Below are 19,469 nucleotides of genomic sequence, written 5' to 3' on the forward strand. Positions count from 1 at the left end.
TGGTCTGGCTTTAGGGCAAAGGAACATCATTCTTACATTTAAAATGAAGATCTTTCTTGAAGAGAGTCGGGTCTGGAGGGTAGTTCTGTCTATATTCCTGGGAAACCAAGGGCTGTCAATCAAGAAGGCTTATTTTTGGTAAATGGACTGAGTAAATACCAAATCAGAAGCCTTCCTCTATTGGTCGCAATAGGACAGATTATGTTGTGACTTATAATCAAAGGTTTTCTTCTCACTCCAGCTACATGCGGGTTAGCTGGGCTCTTGCTCCATCCATGTCTCCTCACCCTGCGGCCCAGGCTGACCAAGTAGCCACCATTTCAAACTCTGCAGACCGATGTAGAAGAGAGAGAACTCTGGAAAGTCTCACACCTGCTGTTAAGTTTCTGGCCCAGCAGTGATGCATATCACTTTCACTCACAGCTCACTAGTCACATGACCCACCCAAGCACAAGGGGACCAGAAAGTGCAGTCCTGCCTCCTGCCTCCTGCCTGGAAAGCAGGCTCCAGTTGCTCTAGGAACCAGAGAAAGTCAGGCAAGCGTTCCGTCCGAGGCATGGAGGCAGAGGAAAACAACAAGGGAAAAGTCTACTAGGACCTTCACAAAGGCAAAGCATGCTCATCTTTTTAAGTTACTCAGTCCTGAATGAAGATGTGTCTCTGTCTCCACCAGGGTGTCTATACCAACAATTTGGGGACACACAGCCTCCATGACCACAGCCAGGAGTTCTTATCACCCTTTTCAGAAGTGTAGGATTCAACAGCCAAGAGCAGGTATAGACAGGGCAGGGGGGCAGGTGTGAATTAAAACCCAGAGCCACAGAACCTTGGAAGGCAGGTTTAGAGGCAGCAATTAGAGAGAACTTGGGGGCGGGGCACAGACCCCATGATCTCTTCCCCGCTGGTCTTTGACGTGGACAAATCACTAATTCACAGTCTTATGCAAATGAAGCTGTAAGTCTTGCCCCCACTCTGGGCAGCAGACTCCAGCAACCTCCAATCCCCTCCCAGTTATGCATTCTGGAGCAGGCCCTGAACAGCCCACAGGCAGGTGGGAGGCCTCCCCAAGCAAGCAGCCATGGTTCCACATGAGCTGGGGCATCCTCTCTCAGTGGGTCTTCTGGTTGGTTCTCTCAGAGCCAATGGCTCCTGTGGAACTGTCTGTAGAGGGAGGGAGGACCTGAGTATAGCAGTGGACCAGGATCCAAGGTCTCTGAAAGGTCCCAGGAATAGGGCCTCAGCCCTCAGTGGTGAGTAAGATCCAGCCTCAGTCCAGAAATCGGAGCCTTGGGCCCGGCTTCCCAGGGCTGCAGAGAGGGTTGCTGAGATGCTGACGCCTGATTTTATTTACTCATTCACACTGATTTGCTTTTTTAATCTCTGCACAAAGTCTCCTCTAGGACTCAGTTTGTTAAATGTTCTTTGCACAGAAAACTTTAGGCTGAATGTGAAATGATTCCCTTCAGAAGAATTTTAGCAGGTCTGTTCTGTTTTAGGAATGTTTATTGTCTTCATCTGTGTTCTCTGGTGCCTTGAAATGCCTACACACCACTCAGTCAGCCAATCCATTCCAGGAGAAAATGCTGTACTTGAAATGCAGCTGAACACTGGGTCTGCATCAATCCTACCATTTGTGTGGACTTGTATTTAAAGTTCTACTCCCACAGAAAGTATGTTGTCATTTCTTCTTAAGCAAAGTATATTCCAAGCCTTGTTCGGCTCATGAACCATTAACATCAGCCCTTCTGTCAGGGAAGCAAGGACTTTGCTGGGACAGAAGCCTCAACAGCAGAGCCTGAGAGAAGCAAGATTCATCCTCGTCTCCATCTGAGGAGGGTCCCTCCTGAGGGTGGAAGGGGCACTGGCTAGTGGGGAGTATGCTGGGGCTGGCACTCAGTCAGTCAGTCATGCAGCAGATACCACAGAGCTCACCTGAGGGAGGTGATGTGACCTGCTGGGGAGTTCCAGCATCCCCTGCTATGGCTATCTACGAGGCCCAGCTCAGGCACAGGCCTCAGCACCCGGGCAGGCACAGAGCACTTGAGGTAAAAGGCCCACACCCATCCAGATGCTCAGTTGCTGGCACGGGGCCTCTGGATTTGGGCCTCACTTACGGATGTTGAAGCTTCCTCTCCTGTAGTCACCACCACCTGCCATGGTCCTGCCCTGTCAGTGCCCATGTGGAGAAGACCCTGTGAACAGTGTGTCCTCAGACCTGATTTTCTTCATGGAGGAAGCCTTCAGCCCCCAGCCTCCCGACCTTGCCGCCACGCGCAGCCTCCCTGAGGGCACAGGACTGGGGGGAGCCCTGTGGGCTTCAGCTTCCAGCAGACTTGAGGCTGACAGGTCTGGCTGCAGGCAGGTTCCTGAGTATAATACAAGGGTCTGTGGAAATGAGAGATGCTGCTCAAGATGGCTCAGGTGTGGATTTAGGTGCCAGCCACCATCCAGCCTGCTCCTTAATGGCCCCTTTTTCAGTCACCAATAGACGATTCTAGAATGGCAGACAGTAGAGGGTAGGGTGGCCGGATCTTCAAACTCAGTCCCCTCCTGGGATGCAGCCCATGCTCTCAGGACAACTGCCCCGTGTTACTGCAACACAAGGTCCTGAATGAACCCCAGGGTGCTGCTATTTTAAACATTAGGTTGGTCCAGGCACCCCTGGCACATATACCTCCAACCTGGGCTTTCTGAGTTCTGACATGGAAATGCCGAGGCTGCTGACCGAAGGAGTGCCCCAGAGCTGCTCGCAGCCTGTTCCTATTCTCAGAAACCACATGATGCACTAATAGCTCCCATGGAAAGTTTCTTTGAAAATTTTATGGCCCCTTTGCCTGCACCTGGCTTCTGCAGAGGCCCGTGACGTGGGCTTGCACAAACAGCCCACAACAGACAGTTCTGTCAGAGATGGAGGCCTCGACACCCTTTGTACCATCCTTGCCCCCAACTGGGATAGCAGGGCGCCCTCTTTGTCAAGCAGCCAACTACACGAGGAGGAGACTTTTGAAGGCTCCAGCTGTATCTTGAGAGTCTGTGCAACAGGAAACTATCAGCAGTAGGAGTAACACAAATATGACTAGGGATGTGGCAGGCACCGTGTTAAGTGCTGCCCATGCATCATCTCCAACTGCCCTGAGATAGTGTTATTATGCATGTTTACCAGATGAGGAAACTACAGCTCAGAGTCAGTGATGCGGCTTATCCAGTATCCAGCAGGAGGGCCTGAACCTGGCATGTGTGACACCAGTGTATGCTCATAACGTCTGCACTGCTGTCTCCTGAGGGATGCTCACTGGGCACACATCATAGGCACCAGGAGGGAGGCAACACTTCCCAGTGGGCAGGTCAAGGCGTGCCACAGGAGAGGAACTGATAAGAATTGAGTTCTAGAAAGATCGTGTAGCTGGTATATGGTACACAGGATCCCTTTGGTGGCAAGTGACAGAAACCCAACTCAGTGACGAGAGCAAAGAAAAGGGTAATTTGCTGACTCATTAGCTAGAAAGTCGAGAAGTTGTGTTCACGCCAGGCCCCAAACCCCAGGCACAGAGAAACTGGAGCTCAAAGATGTCACCATGACTTGGCCTCTCTCCTTCCGGCCCTAAAGTGTTTTCCTCTGAATTGGATTCACTCTCAAGGAAGGCTCCAGAAGCTTCAGGCTCTTGGTGTTTCCATCTCGGAGAAAATGCATGCCTCTTTGCTGAAGGGTCCAGTAAGAGCTCCAGGGAGAGCTTGGGTCATGTGACCATTCAGCTTGGGGTCAAGGGGCGGTGGTGCCGATTGGCCTGGTGTGGCTCACTGCTCTCTCCTTGGATTGGAGCAGGGCAGACAAAAGTGGGTCTGCCCCAGCCAGAGAGGTGAAGCAGGCTAGGATTTGGGCCGCGTTGGTGCCTGAGACTCCCCAGTGAGCTGCCAGGGTGTCAGGGGTTAGGGTAGCCTGATGTGCAAACAGACTTGTACCTGATTAGAAGGACAGTGGGGGCTGTGCAGGGCAGGGAGGGCACAGGCCGGGTAGGGAGGCTGGAGAGGGCATCAAGGAAGGGAGGCAGGTGCTTTGGATCCAGAAGGGTGAATAGGCATTTCCTGGCACAGCTATGTTGGTGGGAGTTGCCCCTACGGCACACGTGTTCATGCCAGGCCCCAGACCCAATGCCCCAGTTCTGCCTCTGGGATGTGGCTTTCAGGATTAGTCTGAATTTGTCTGACCTGCATCACTCAGAAAGGCATTCTCTTCAGTCATTCTTTCTGTCCTCCCAGCTACGAGTTGACTCCAAGTTTCAGCAGCTCAGAGCTCATGTTGCCATGCCAACCCCTCCCTGGCAGGCATCCAGGCAGAAATGGGCTGGCCCCGATCTTGGGGCTGCTGGCGGATGCAAGCACATTCTGGTAATTGGATTGGAGCAATCCTCTCAGCCTTTCCTGCGGAAACCTGGGGCTTGGCCCAGCTCCTGCTAGACATGAGCCTGTGGACACAAAGAGGATGGGAGGAGGTCCTTCTGCTCCAGAACTCAGCCCTGCTGCTGGATGGAAGGCTCAGCAGGCATGAGGACCAGATGGAAGGGCCATGAAGGAGGGACAGGTCCCATCCTAGCCTCACATGGAGCAACTCCTGACCCTCATCAATGTCCCAGAAGTTCCCCAAGGCTCAGAGATCCCAAAAGGTGCAGGCTTCCTCAGAGGGGCCAGGGCTTTCCTCAGCCTGCAGAGCTGATCTGGCGTGCTTACTTTCCTACTGTAGGAGAAATTCAAAGTCAACACCCACCTAAGACCCTTTGAGCCTCTGTGCAACAGGTCTTATGTACCTGCATGCCAGGTCCATTTCCCAGGGAGATGGGAAATGGCATGGCTGTCTTGGTGGCGGTATTATTTGGCATACAGTAGCAGAGGTCCTGTCCACTGCAGGTTGCCCATGAAAGGTGTTGAGGACCCACCCTACCCTCCATTTTCAACACCCAAACAGGACCAGGCCTGGCCAGGCCCCACTCCTGAGGATGCCCTCCCCAGGGGATGGCAGATCCACTCACCCCAGTACCCTCAGGACAGTGTATGGGGTGGTGGTGGGGGGGGACTTTGGTTTAAGCCTCTGAGCAATCCAAGGACTGCCTTCCCATGTTGTGGTGGTTGCAGGCCACAGATTAGCAATTAGGTGTCTCGGTGTTGACAGGTCACTGCAGATCATCAGCAACCTGGGGGAGCAACTGCTGTGTGGAGCTGCTTGCTGTCAATGCCCCATGACTGCCCAAGAGTGAGCCCTGCCCAAGACCTGAGCGAGCACCTCTTCCTCTCCCATCTAGACTTAGAGTCATCTGGGCTCCCAAACCTTCCTGGGCAAGTCGCCCTCCTACCTGCAGACCATAGCACTCTCTGCCCCGTCTGTCTGTCCTGGGTCCACAGCCCAGCCTCCTTGTCACAATCAGACCCAGTCAGTCTTTGCTGCAGAGAGAGGAACAAGTTAGTGAAGGCCACGGTCTCCAACCTAAAAGGGTGGACAGCATCTCTGAGGATGTGAAGGTCCTCTGGGTCAGTCAGGAAGTTCACCTGGAAGTTCTGCAGGTGGGCTCAGGCTGCCCCCAGAACAGTGCACAGACCAGCTTATCCCATTTTCAAACTCCACTGAATCCATGGGCTAGGAGAGCAAACAGGGGCCAACCTCAGGGAAGGAGAGGTCAGGTAGGGAAGGAAACAGGGCCAGCCATGTAAGTAGCCTCACCCCCTTTAATCCTCATGATAGCATGATAGCCCTGGGAGAGTGGGATTGCCACCCTTGTATCATAGGTGACAAGACACGGGCTCAGCGAGCCTGACTCCAGTGCCAGGATTTCATTCAGGTCAGCCTGAGGCCCTAGCCCAAGCTGGGCGTGGAGCAATGCGACGGGGGTGATGGGACGAGTCTGGGGTCTCCACTTCTAGGGCAGAGAAGTTGCCCTCCCTTGGGGCACTGTGTAGCCTCCCAAATTGACCCCAGGGCTCAGGAGTGACCATGAGGATCTAAGGGCATCTGGGACTCCAGCCCAGCTCTGGAGACCATGATGTTGGGGCCGAGGGCCTCCCGAGCAACGCTGTGAGCCACACACCAGGATTCCCAAGGAATAAAGCCAGAGGTCATTGTCGGCTTTAAGATAGCAGCCTGAGAGAGCAACCCAGCCTGTGGGGGGTGAGTGGTGACAGCTCAGCACACATGGCCTTCCAGCGACCTGTCAGCCCCATCAGATACCATGGTGGACTTCTCCCGGCAAAGGTGCCAGGTGCAGGACAGGGAAGCAGAGCCCTGGGGCAGGGAGGAGGGGAAGGCAGAGTCTGGGCCAGGCCACCCACAAGGTCCCACCAGGCCAAGGGGTGCAGCAGGAGAAAGGGCCCAGACGGGGTGCAGGCTGGGTGCCTATGTGCCCACATCCTGCCCTGGCGCCCGAGAGGACTCTGGGATGCCTCCAATGTCTAGAGAAGTTGCCAGCCTCCAATGTTTAACTCTCGCTCTCCTCTTTCATGGGGAAAGTGTAGATCAGACTAATTAATGTGTTGTTTGTTTACCTTCCTTTCATTTCACTGAGACAAAATAATTAACCACAGAGCTTTAGAAACCAGCCCCATTGGTGGCAGTCCCTTTTGTGTCAACTGCGTCAGCAGCTCCTGTGCACAGATACAAGGACTGCAGGCAGGAGTGGGGCGGGTGGGCAGTGCCTGGAGGCTCCTCCTGGCCGGGGCAACTGCTGAAGGGGGGCAGGGGAGGGGCTCTGGACAAGGGGACCCAGGATCGTTGCGAAGGGCTAGGATGGCAGGCAGAAAAGGCTGGATGCTCGGATCTGCCACATCTTAGAGGGCTGTCGTGGTCCCCACCACTGCTTGCTGGCCCCCTGGGCCACCTCAAACCCCGATGCCTGAATGGGGAACAAAAACACTCCTATAAGCATCCCAGGGGAGGCATAAAGGTGAGGCCTGGCCACTCACCGCCACTGCAGGCAGCGCTGGGGAGGGAACTTGGCCAGAAGGGCTTCTGGGGCCACAACAGGGCAGCTAAATAGGGAGACTGCCCCCTCCAGTCTGGTCCCAGCTAACAGCAGCTCCCAACCCTAATTGACCAGTGTTGGGGACGAGCCACACAGGAGGACTGAAGGTTAGGGACTTTCTCTCAGGAAGCCTTTTATGAAGCAAGGCCACATTCACCTCTAACCCATAACGGTGCTCGGGCCATCCCCAAAGACCACGGGCCAGTTCTGCTTCGAAGGCAGCATGAGGTGGGCAGAACAGACCCTGTCCTCCCAAATTCTTTCTCATAACCAGAACTGTACTCATAACCAGAGCTCAGCCAAGCCTGAGTCCTGACACAGTTGTGACAGTGCCCCTTAGGGCAGACAAGCCTGCCTGTGCCACCTTTCCAGCCTCTCACCCTTGAAGCAAGCAGGGCCTGTTCATTCCCCCATCAGTCGTTTCTTCATTTGTTCTCTCCCTCCACAAACTCCACCAGGCCCATACCCTGAGCTCAGCCACGCATAGACATGGTCCTGATTAAGTCGCAGCCTGCTTGTGGGACCCAGATACTAAACAGCTCCAAGCTGTTGACTCCAAGAGAACCAAATACACACAGGCCAATGGAGAATGCTGGGACTGGCACCTGGCCCCAGATACCCCATGTGAGCCTGCTAGCTCTGCCCTGGTCCTTGGAAGAGTCCTTCTCATGTCAGAGGAAGCAGGAGTGGGATGAGCAGGGACAACAGCCCCAGCATTCAATCTGCTCCCCTAAAGATGAATAAAAGCCCCCTTACCTTCTGTCTTGCAGGTTTTCTAGCAGGCCTTGGTGGCCCACCATGGCCCACTGAGGTGAACCATGACTGGCTGGCCAACACTCACCACTGATCATTCAAAGTCACATCTCACCAGGAGGTGACCCCTCCTCCAGCTGCCCCCCCAATTGCCCACGCCCCTCCCCAGGAAAGTGCCCGGGCTGCCACGGACACCATGTAGTAGGGCCGGCTGCGGCGCCCAGTGAGCTGCGATGGTTTTGTACAACACCCCCTTTCCCAATAGCTGTCTGTCCGCCCTGCACGCTGTGTCCTGGGCCCTCATCTTCCCATGCTACTGGCTGCTGGACCGGCTTTTGGCCTTGTTCATACCCGACCCCTGCCAGAAGTACCAGCTGCTCTGCATCGTGCTCTTCACGCCCGTCTACCTGGGCTTCCTCGTCACCTCACTGCCCTTTGCGTTTCTTGGGTTCCTCCTCTGGTCCCCCCTGCAGTCTGTCCGCAGGCCCTATGTCTACTCCCGGCTGGAGGACAAGAGCCTAGCTGGCGGGGCAGCCCTGCTGAATGAATGGAAGGGTACGGGTCCTGGCAAAAGCTTCTGCTTCGCCACCGCCAATGTCTGCCTCCTCCCTGACTCGTTGGCCAGGCACAACAACGTTTTTAACACCCAAGCACGGGCCAGAGAGATCGGGCACAGAATCCGCAATGGGGCCAGCAGGCCTCAGATCAAAATCTACATTGATTCGCCCACCAATACCTCCATCAGCGCAGCCAGCTTCAGCAGTCTGGTGTCACCGCAGGGCAGCGATGGCATGGCTCGGGCCATCCCTGGGAGCATTAAGAGGACGGCCTCTGTGGAATACAAGGGCAACGGTGGGCATCACCCCAGTGACGAGGCAGCCAATGGCCCGGCCTCTGGGGACCCGGCCGACTGTGGTAGCCTTGAGAACGCCTGCATCGTGCGCATCAGTGGCGATGAGGGGGGCCGGCTCCCTGAAGCTGACGACTCTGCCACTGGGGGCCAAGCCAGGAATGGGGCCGGCGGAGGCCCACGGGGCCAGATGCCCAACCACAGTCAGCGGGATGGGGACTCAGGGAGCCTGGGCAGCCCCTCTGCCTCCAGGGAGTCCCTGGTGAAGGCAAAAGCCGGGCTGGATGGCAGCAGCGGGGAGCCAGGCGCCGCCTACAGCAAGGCCCCGCACAAGGCCTCGGTGGTGAAGAAGCCAGCTGCACGCAAGAGGCGGCACCCAGACGAGGCCTTCGACCACGAGATCTCGGCCTTCTTCCCTGCCAACCTGGACTTCCTGTGTCTGCAGGAGGTGTTCGAGAAACGGGCGGCCACCAAGTTGAAAGATCAGCTGCACGGCTACTTCGAGTACATCCTGTATGATGTCGGGGTCTATGGCTGCCAAGGCTGCTGCTGCTTCAAGGGTCTCAACAGCGGCCTCTTCTTTGCCAGCCGCTACCCCATCATGGACGTGGCCTATCACTGTTACACCAATGGGAAGGGCTCCGACAGCCTGGCCTCGAAAGGAGCGCTGTTTCTCAAGGTAGGAGGCCTGGGCCCCACCTGAGGGCACACACACCAGCTGGTCCCAGAGCCATGAGGGAGGGGAGGTAGGCTTCAGCCTGGGGGTCCTCACTCTCTGGGAGGGCTGGGGACAGATGGGGGCCTTTCATGGAGCTGAAATGGGAGGCCCCCAGCTCAAGGACAAGGGAAATAAGAATGCAGGAACATGGGCCAAGGCGCTGGGATCAGACACACCTGGCTGGGTGACCTTGGGCAAGTTTCAGATCTCTCAGCCACCATTTCCCCATCTGTAGAGGGGGCACATGCAGCCTACTCACAGGGTAGGAATGACCATGAGTAAGCAGTGATGCCCGGGAGGTTCTGCTGGTGCGGGTGGTGAAAGTGGCTGGGCGATGATGGCACGGTGGTGATAAGGGGCGAGGAAGGTGCCAGGGCCTGCTGTCTATAACTGAGCAGACATTCACAAGAGGGAAGATCAACAAAGACCAATGGTTGCAGGTCCCGGGCCCAATACCACACCTACTCGGTTAGGCCACCAGCCTTACTGGCCGGGATGCCCTCTCCTCCTGGCTGTCAGGCAGCTGCCAAGCCAGGCAATCTGCCCACCAGCCCAAGGCTTCACTTCCATAGTCACTAATTAAAGTGAATCATAATTATTTCTGCTAATTTGGATGCAATTGGAGGAATTTTTAGACCATGGTAATTTGGTCATTACACATTGTCTTCTACTGAGCCTGACACGCTCAAGTGTCGACTTTTTGTTCTCTATCCAAAAGCTGCTCTTGGAGCTTCCAGAGTTTTCTGAAGCATCATTTGGCCAGCTGATACAGAACAAGGCTTTCTGCCCCCAGAGGCAGCAGCTGCTGTGGGTGTGAGTTCTGTCCATATTTCCCTCAAGACTTCTCAGTTCCCCCTAGATGGGGGTCCATGAAATGGAGACAGTGGTATCTAGTGGGGCTGAATGCGGAAGCCCAGCGTGGGGAGGATTCTCACTCCACAGGGCTCAGCTCTGACTGTGCTCAGCCTATCCAGGAAAGTGCTACATGTTAGCCAAGTACCTGCCAGAAATGAGGGCCGATTGTCTGCACGGAGCCTGCTGGAGCCTGCACCCTAGGACCCGGGTCCCCCTCCAGGTGTTCAGTGGCTCGTGTGTGGCTCAGCAGGCCCAGAGTTGGAGTCCCCGCTCTCCATTCACAGCCTGAGATGCTGAAAATGAATGCACTCTTCTTACAGGAGAGCCAGCCTTCCCATTTGGGCACATGGTTCGTCAGTGTTCTGTCCCACGGATGTATTTTCATCTCAGCAGCTCGAGTGACTTTCTGGGGAAGGAGGAGACATGTTGTCAGACTCAGGGGAAGAGGAAAATACACCCTCTCCCTCCCGCCTCCTCTACACAGATGGCTCAGAGGCCAGGGACCCCCCTCAACCCTGCCCCTAGCCCACACGTCCCCTTCTCATCTCCCTTCTTGGTCCGGCACCGCTGCTACCATGCCCACCAGGGTCAAACTGGCTCTTTGAGACAGCCGCTCCACTGAGGGCTTTCCTCCCTACTCTCTGGCTGCTCTTTCTGGACTCCTTGTTGCCTGCCCACCCTTTAATGCTCCCTCTGCTACCTGGATCTAAAACTCATTTGCAGACATTTAATTCGGTCCACACCATTAAAAAATGTCTTGTGTTTGCCAACATTTAAAAATCAAGATATGTCACATAAAACCCAGTTTGCAACTTCTCTTCCCATCTCAGCAGATCTGGCAGCACCAGTCCTGCTGCATTCGGCCCAGCTCTCAGCCCAAGCTCAGGGCTGGTGGCCCCCACACCAGGGTGATCCCACTTGGCCAGTCCTCTTCATTTCCAAGTGGTCACCATGGCCGGACCCACACACCTGCCCCCGGGAAATGCCTCTATGCTCCATAGCCTCTATTTCCACACTTGCTGGGGGGTCTCAGGTTTGTCTCAGCCCCAATCTCTCCTCTGTGCCCCCAGCTCTGTGTCTGGCTGCCTCCTGGACACAGTCCCATTCACTCCTCAGCATAGCTCATCATCTTCCCTGGTCCTGCCCCTCCCCGATGTCCCATCATCCCTCAGTCAAAACGGCTCCCCTTGACTCCTCTCTGTGCCCTGAGCCCATCCAATCCATCCAGACTCCTAATTTCATTTCCCAAATACCTCGGAGTCCCACCCATGTCTCCAGCCACACTATCATGGCCACTGTCCCTGCATCTACCCCACTGTTTTTTTATTTTTTTATTTTTTATTTTTTTTTATTTTTTTATTTTTTTTTAGCTGAGCCATCCCGCCACCTGTTGGCAGCTCACGGCTGCTCAGCTCGGGCTGACTCGAACCGCTGTTGCTCAGAGCTCAAACTCTTGAGCGAGCTCTTAACCAACTGAGCCACTCAGCCGGCCCTACCCCACTGTTTTTTTAGATGTCCTCTCCCTTCCAACCCATCTGCTTCCCGTCCCAGGTCTGACTCCTGTGACCCCCTTTCCGCTGCTTCGGGGAGAAGCTCAGCCTTCTTTGGGTCTCTCCATTACCCCCCTGGGCTCTGCTCCAGTTGCACCGTACCCCCAAAGGCCTCCATGGCCTGGCTCCCCTTGTCATGGTCCCACCCAGGTTGATCTCACCATCTCTGTGGAGCTTTCCTCAGTAGCTGTCCACACAAGCCAGCTTTTCCTTTATGGATTCCTCAGCCCTTGTCCCCAGGTGTCTTGTCACCTGTCCCTCCTGTCAGAACTCAAGAATGGAGCCGGTTGTGCCTGACACAGCAGACCCAGCTTGACTCTGATGGAGGCTAATGAGCCTATTTCTCCTGCATGGAGTGAAACAAAAGGGGTTTCCGGAGACAGACTGGCCCAGGAAGGGGCCCGGGGCTGGAAAGAGGCTGCCCTGGCTGCACATGGAAGCCGGTGCCCCCTTCATTGGCAGGGCTCCCCTGTCCAGCCCTGCTCTCCAATTTACCCTGTGGCACTTCCAATCCTCAAGGAAAACGTGCTTTCCTGCTACCATGAATCTCTTTTGCCTCACATATGAGACAGCCTGCCTCTGGGCCCCTGGTTATTGACAGTCTTTGCCTACCAGGACTAAGAGGCACAACCTCTCAGTGTGATTGTTTGTTTTTGCAAGAGAAACACAAGCCTCTGCAGCTCCTGAGGACTAGAGCCAGGAATCAATAAGTCCCAGCACATAATCAAGTGGATCTCTGCGAGTTCACAGGCTGACTGAGCGAGGAAGTGGGTGAGGGGCTGAGACACCGGGAGGAAGGGCTGAGGGAGAGGCAGGTGGCCCTGCCCTGTGCCCCCTCTGGATGGGTTCTCAGCGGCAGCAGGGCCGAGTGGTGCCTCTCAGCACAGGCAGGTGCCACCAGGTGTTGAGGGAGTCGGGGGCTGAAGCTCTAAGACCATCAAAGGCTCAGTCAGTGAAAAGCCTGGCTGTCATCAGGAACTCCAAAAAGGAGCGCAAAGCTGGGCGAGGAGGTGGGAGGGGGCAGCAAACATCTGACTTCAACCAGCCTCAGCCTTCGGAGACTCATGACCCTAGGCAATTACGGCATAGTTTTAGTATAACCCTCACAATTGTTGTAAGGCTCTAGCAAGGCAGCATCTGTGAGACACTAAGCAGGAGTGCTCACAGCACGCTTATTATAGAGGGAAAAGGCATGCATTGCCTGAGGCACACGGGCAAGAGCGCCATCGTGTGGCCACGCGGCACTGTGGCTTTAAAACGGCTGTGTTTTTGCAACAGGGTACACCAATGGTATGTCATTTCCAGAGCCGTGCCAGGGGCGGGGGCAGCATTAGACTGAGGTTTGGGTCTGGAATATGGGTAAGAAGTGAAAGGTGAACATGTGAGTTTATAAACAGCCCCAAATCCAGGCTGTGTAGCCCATTATCAAGTAACCAGACATGCATCCCCTCGGGTGCTGAGAAAGGAGAGATACACAAACATCCAGCTGGGAAAGGAGATAAGGAGCTGCAGAAAGCTAAGAGCATTTAATGGGAGAGGGTAATGCTAACCTGACTTTGGCAGCAGAAAGCAAGATGGAAGCCTCCATGGTCTTCAGAGTGGAGGGTCCATGACACAGCGGCACCAAGTCCAGGCCACTCTTAGTTGGAGGACAAGCAGTGTCATGCTCGGCAGATACCTGTACAGCCACCCTACTGCTGCATGACCTGTAGACCTGGCTCTACAGTCACCTTCTGCGGAGAGTTCCCAGGGCCTAGGGTGCTGTTATCATAGAAAACTCAGTCTGGAATGGATTAGCTAACTTTGGGGAAGACAGCTGAGGCTCAGGTGGCAGGAAAGCCCAGAGAGGAAGAGGATGAAGAGCCAACCAGAAGCCTGTGGGAAAAGGTGCCCACAGGCGGTCCCAGGGAGCATGCCTGGAAGGGACTCGCCTATCTTGGCGTCCAGCAGCTGTGCTGTGGCCTGAGGGCCTGGGAGAGACAGCAGGCTGGGTGGTCACCCCTCGCCTCCCCATCTACAACCCTGACAAGGGCTCAGGCCTGCATCAGGCTGTTTGGAGTTGTCTGTGATGTACGATTTAGATGCTTGTTTTCATGACACTAAGCTGTGGAGACGGCCTGCCAGGGTCATCTGCAGTTGGGCAGGGAGTTGGGGAAGTGCCCTCAGCCCCACTCTACCCCCTGGGTACTCTGTCTCCAGAAAACGGGTGAGCAGGAGGTGGGGACTGAGGTCTGGGGAGAGTGAAGAATGAAGGGGCCACTGTGGAGGAAGGACTGGGTTTGGGATGGAGGCCGTGGGGCACCCGGGCCAGCCCATGACAAGGTGATACAGAAACACAGGCCACAACTGTTGTCCTAGATCAGGGGATTAATGGACCATGGCCAAAGATGATGTGACTTCTCATGAAGCCAGAGGGGCAGAGACTGGGGAGAGAGAGCAGAGGGCAGAGTCCTAGGCCTCTCACAGTGAAGAGAGGGTGGTGAGTGTGCAGCTGGGCCAAAGCCCCAGGAAAGCCCAACTTAAACTTCAGAGGGATGGGCTCTGGGGTGCAATCGGGTCTAGGGTGTGACTGAGGGAAGGAGGAAAGAGCCACCAGAGAGGAGTGGACAGGGAACTGAGGGGCTGGCACACTCTGGTCACCAGGGGAGGGCACGGATTTGGGGCAGAAATCGATGATTTCTGCATTTGTCCTGTAAAACCAGGTGGAACTCACCATGATATAGACTGGAAGTTCTTTATGCACCTGCCTCCTGCACTGAACCAGAAGCACCTAGAAGCTGGATATTTGCTGTTCCCACCTGGGTCCAAGTCTAGCCAGGCAGGAGCTGACAGAACTGGGCTTGTGAGGGTTTGACCTGGCGTGAGATGGGCACCGCCAGTTTCCCTTTGTACTCAGAGCACAGGCTTCATCACCAACACCTCGCCTCCTACCCCACAGGTGCAGGTGGGAAGCACACTTCAGGACCAAAGAATTGTCGGGTACATCACCTGCACACACCTGCACGCCCTGGAAGGTAGGGTCCGGCGGCCTGAGCTTTTCTGGGGCTGAGGGATCTTCCCCAAGCGGGTTGGGATCTGCCGGGCCTGGCTGAGGTCTGGCTGCAGCTTCATCATTGGGTCTCTGTGGTTCTGCCCTGCAGATGACAGTGCCATCCGGTGTGAGCAGCTGGACATGCTTCTGGACTGGCTGGCTGATTTCCGAAAATCTACCTCCTCGTCCAGCACAGCCAACCCCGAGGAGCTGGTGGCGTTTGACATCATCTGTGGAGATCTGAACTTTGACAACTGCTCCTCTGGTGAGGCCAGGTTCCTCCCTATTGGGGTCAGCCGCTGGGCAAGGGTGGGGGCTCCAGTCACAGCTGGCAAGACTTAAGTTAGGCAGCTTAAAGAACTTCCTGTGTCTTGTGAGCATGTGGGTGGGATATCAGCAGACTGATTTCTCTGCCCCCTGGAAATTCTAAAATGAGACGCGCCCACGCTCTGCCTAGAAAGCTCAGAGGCCTGCTTGCTGGAGACAAAGAGGTGCCCTAAAAATGAACCTCTGACAGGGAAGACTTGGAGCCTCTGAAACTCAGAGTAAGGACGAGTCGGCTAACGCCGCTCACCAAGCCTTTATTCAGCTCTTACTTTGCACCAGGCACAACTCTAATGGCTGTTCATGGGCTAACTGTGTCATTCAAGTCTCATGACAACCTTAAGAGTGGGCACTGTATTTATCCACATGGTATGAAGAGGAAGATGAGACCCAGAGAGGTGGAGTAACTAGTCCAAGGTCACATAGCCAGAGTGGTAGAATTGGAATTTGAACCCAGGAAATCATACCTTAAACCACTGGGTTAACAGGCTAAAAGTTCATCATGGGTGAAATTTCAAATAATTGATGTAAATAACTGATCTCTGAATCAGATGACCATGCTCATCCTAGGGACATCCTGGGAGTGGGCCGCCCTGAGCCTCCCTTGGTTCGAGGACCTGGGCTCAAGGAAAACCCCCCCAGCCCATGGCTCCTGGGCTTTTCCCACTCTGGCCACAGCCCAGGAGAAACTGAGGATCGGTGGACAATATGGGGTCTGTGAGCTTGGGCTCTACCCCGCAGGGAAGGCAGAAACCTGAAGGTCCCACCTGGAGCACAGGGTGGTGCCCTCACCTAGTGGCAGCTGTTTCTGTTTGTGACCAGGGAGGCATCCCTTGACAATGGTGGCAACTCAAGGGTGGGGAGGAAGGTGCCCAACATGGGGAACACAGTCCCTGCACTGCAACCTTGTGGAACCCTGTCACATGCCTGATTCCAGGTCCAGATGCTGGGTGCTCCCAGGATCTTCCTGAGTCCAGGTGGGGACCCAGCACATAAGAGGCTGTCAGGAGGAGCTCCACCCAGTCAGGCCCCACTCAGTGCCCTGGTCTTCCTCCCTGGGATCTCAGAAAGGCCCTTCTGGCTTCATGAACTGGCAGGATAAACTGGAACCCAGGACAGGTCACCTCCTTCTCTGAGCCTGGGGTCATTCCTCACACTGAACCTAGACACCTAGGCCTTTGAAGGGCAGGAGTCCCAGCTGGGGCAGCATCAGCCAAACTTCCACAGGGTTTGTCACAGGATCTGGGAAGGCCTTGAGATCACTGTCCCCTGCAGCCCAAGAGGGACAGTGACTACTGTCCTCAGACCAAAGGAAAGCTGAACACTAGAGGGGGGGGGGGGCTTCTCAAGGACACAGAAAACCAGACAGATGAACCACAAAGGGATATCTGAGGGACAGGGACCTGGTGGCATTTGGACAAGGACCAGAGGCAGGTGGTGCTCCAGGACAGGCCAGACACCCCGAGACCCTCAGCATTCCCTCCCTCCCTCCCTGTACAGATGACAAGCTGGAGCAGCAGCACTCCCTGTTTACACGCTACAAGGACCCCTGCCGCCTGGGGCCAGGGGAGGAGAAGCCATGGGCAATCGGTGAGCTGGGGAGAGGGTTGTGGGATGCTGGGGAACTAGGGCAAGGGAGAGGCGCTGCCACTTTCTGAGATCACTGTGCTGAGACCTGACCCTGCACCAAGGCTGGACTCCCCACAGGCTTCCCAGAGAAACCTCCAAGACCTGCCCCCAAGACCCCACTTCTGGGGGGGTTGGGACATACAGGCTAGCAGATGCCCTCACCTGTCCCTCCTGCTCCAGGTGGCCCTCCTCGAGGCTGGCTGTGCCCTACCTGTAGTGACCAGTCTCACTCCCTCATCCCTAGGTACCTTGCTGGACACAGATGGCCTCAATGATGAGGACGTGAGCACCCCTGACAATCTGCAAAAGTAAGCACCCAGCTAGCTGCGATGGGGTGGGCAGCTCCCGGATCTGGGCTGAGCACCCAGCCCTGACTCAGCTATAGGGAGATGGTTGTGTGGGGCAGAGGCGAGAACATGGCTCTGTGAGAAGGAAGCCTGAGAGCCTTGGGGACAGAAGCTGGGGGCAGGTAGAGGTTGTGGCGGCCCTCTTGCTCCAGGGACTGGCCTTATTGAGAAGCCCCCAAGTAGGCCTGGTGTCCTGAGGTGGCCTTTCCTACACCAGCATCTGGAGTCCTGGCTCACTCTACAAGAGCCTGCCTTGGGGACCAGCCGGGCACAGGAAAAGGGACCAGAATTCCCCAGGGCAAGGCTGAGGGCTGTTGAGAATCCTGTCAAAGAGCCCTGGGGATGGCACTTGCCCCCAGGGAGCCTGGCAGGTGGTGGCCACCAACTATGCAAATAAAAATACAGCACAGCTGGGCCGGCCGAGTGGCACGTTGGTTAAGAGCTGGCTTGGGACACCAGCTCTGAGCAGCAGGGTCCCGGTTCGGATCCCACGTGAGGACCAGTGATGCTGCGCCCTCTACAGCTAAGATGGTGAACAACAGCTCGACCTGGAGCTGGGCTGCCGTGAGTCTCTGGTGACGGCGTAGGCTGCAGTGGGGCTGGCCAGCACCAAGCGTAAGCTTTCGTGAGCTGCCGTGAGCCACCGTGAGCAGCCATCCAATGGCTGGCAAGCAACTGCCTCACCAGGGAAGAGCGCAATGATGATACCAACATGGGCCAGTGAAGCGACATCCTCCACTACTAGACTGAAGAACAAAAGGACAGCAACTTGTCTGTTCCCCTTCCCCGATTCCCCAGTAAAATCTTAAAAAACAAACAAACAAAAAAACCAGCACAGCTATTATAAGCTGGTCATTTTCAAAGTAGAGACAGCTCCATCCCAACCAAACTTCATTCTTGAACCTGATGACACTTCCATAAAGGACACATTTAAGTGGCCAGCAGCAGAACCAATTTATAATTCACAGCCCGAGACTGCAGAGAGTCACGGCAATGGCTCCTTGCAGCTAATTTGAGCCAATTAATTAGATTACAGACTAAATTTGAAACATCATCCTATGCCGAGAAAATTATCTTTTTATGAGATGATGATTAAAAAATGACTATCAGTAACTCTCAGATCACTGATGCTGGAATTAATTATCAAAGGCAAAGGACAGTAATGGATTATATTTCTGAGATGTACTGATGTTCTGCATGTCTTAGTATATTTATCTCAAAGTGGTTAAAGACCTTGTAGAAACCCGTGTTTGCTGGCTGTGCCTGTCCAGGCACCCGTTCCATCTATCCAGGCATTAGCCAGCCTGTCAGGCCTGTGTAGTGGCTGCTACTCTGCCCTTGACATCAGCCTGCACCCGCCCTCTGCGACAGTCTCCCATGGTGCTTGGCTCCTCCCCACTGGTGCTTGGACTCCGCGGAAACGGCGGAGTTTCCGTGGAAACGGCGGAGTTTCCGCCGTGGAAGGAAGGAGACGGCAGACAGGGAGTTAGAAGACCCAGATTCAGGGTGTAACACCCCACCTAAGCACCCTGTCGTCCTATAGAACCTTGGCCAGCACTTAGGCACCCAAGTCCGTTTTCTTCCTTTGAGGGATAGGATAACAGCCACAGCCCACATTGTTCTTTCTTGGAGCACCTGGTCTTCGGTGTCCTAGGGACAATCAGAGGAGGAAATGGAGGCTCACAGGTTTGGTAACAGCTGCTCAGGGACAGTCCTGGGATGGGACCTGAGTGCTCTCCTAGCCCCTCCAACCCCTGCTGACCTGAAACAAGTCACGGGTTTCTGGGGACTTCCAGAAGAGAAGGGTCTCTGAGGTTCACTTCAAATACCAAGTTCCCTCTGCACAGGCCCCTGCTGGCTCAGAGCAGAAACCCATTCCACAGAGCATGTTCTGTCCCCACCTTGGCCACAGACTGGGCAGCACTGGATCTAAGCTGCAGCCACAGCCAACAACCTTGTTCAAAGGGAAAGCGAGTGCTGGCCAGCTCAACGTGGACATGGGACATTCCTGGACAGACTCTAGTGTGGCCCAGTTCAGTAGAGAAACTGCAGCCTCAGACTCAGTTTCCCTCCATCCCAGTCCCTTTTTGGGCCTACAGGGAAGATCTATGTTAAATGCAAAGGTTTGGTTTAACCTGCTTCTCTCACTGGGGGATGAGAACATGGCTCCACCCTCAGGTCGTGGGGCCTGGGGGCTCACCTTGCCTTCCTGTCTGTGTGAGCAGGGTTTTGGAGAGCGAGGAAGGCCGCAGGGAGTACCTCGCCTTCCCCACCAGCAAGAGCCCAGGAGCATACCAGAAGGGACGCAAGGACGCGCTCAAGGGCAACGGCAGGCGCATCGACTACATGCTGTACGGAGAGGAGGGGCTGTGCCTGGACTGGAAGGCCGTGAGTCTGGGGCTGGGCAT

General features: G+C 55.3%; 1 protein-coding gene across 4 annotated transcripts in view; it reads left to right on the top strand.

Annotated features, from left to right (window-relative positions):
* Positions 1–19,469, top strand: part of SMPD3 (sphingomyelin phosphodiesterase 3) — an 84,194-nt gene that overhangs the window by 61,953 nt on the left and 2,772 nt on the right. For all 4 annotated transcript variants that reach the window (XM_019655009.1, XM_019655016.1, XM_019655025.1 and 1 more), the window contains exons 3-8: positions 7,775–9,286; positions 14,669–14,744; positions 14,871–15,026; positions 16,586–16,675; positions 16,959–17,022; positions 19,287–19,449. In XM_019655009.1, the coding sequence (XP_019510554.1) occupies positions 7,991–9,286; positions 14,669–14,744; positions 14,871–15,026; positions 16,586–16,675; positions 16,959–17,022; positions 19,287–19,449 (1,845 nt within the window). In that variant the 5' untranslated portion in view covers positions 7,775–7,990. The remainder of the gene's footprint in view (positions 1–7,774; positions 9,287–14,668; positions 14,745–14,870; positions 15,027–16,585; positions 16,676–16,958; positions 17,023–19,286; positions 19,450–19,469) is intronic.

The sequence above is a fragment of the Hipposideros armiger genome, unplaced genomic scaffold (assembly GCF_001890085.2).
Source record: "Hipposideros armiger isolate ML-2016 unplaced genomic scaffold, ASM189008v1 scaffold_9, whole genome shotgun sequence".
In the NCBI taxonomy this organism is placed as follows: domain Eukaryota; kingdom Metazoa; phylum Chordata; class Mammalia; order Chiroptera; family Hipposideridae; genus Hipposideros; species Hipposideros armiger.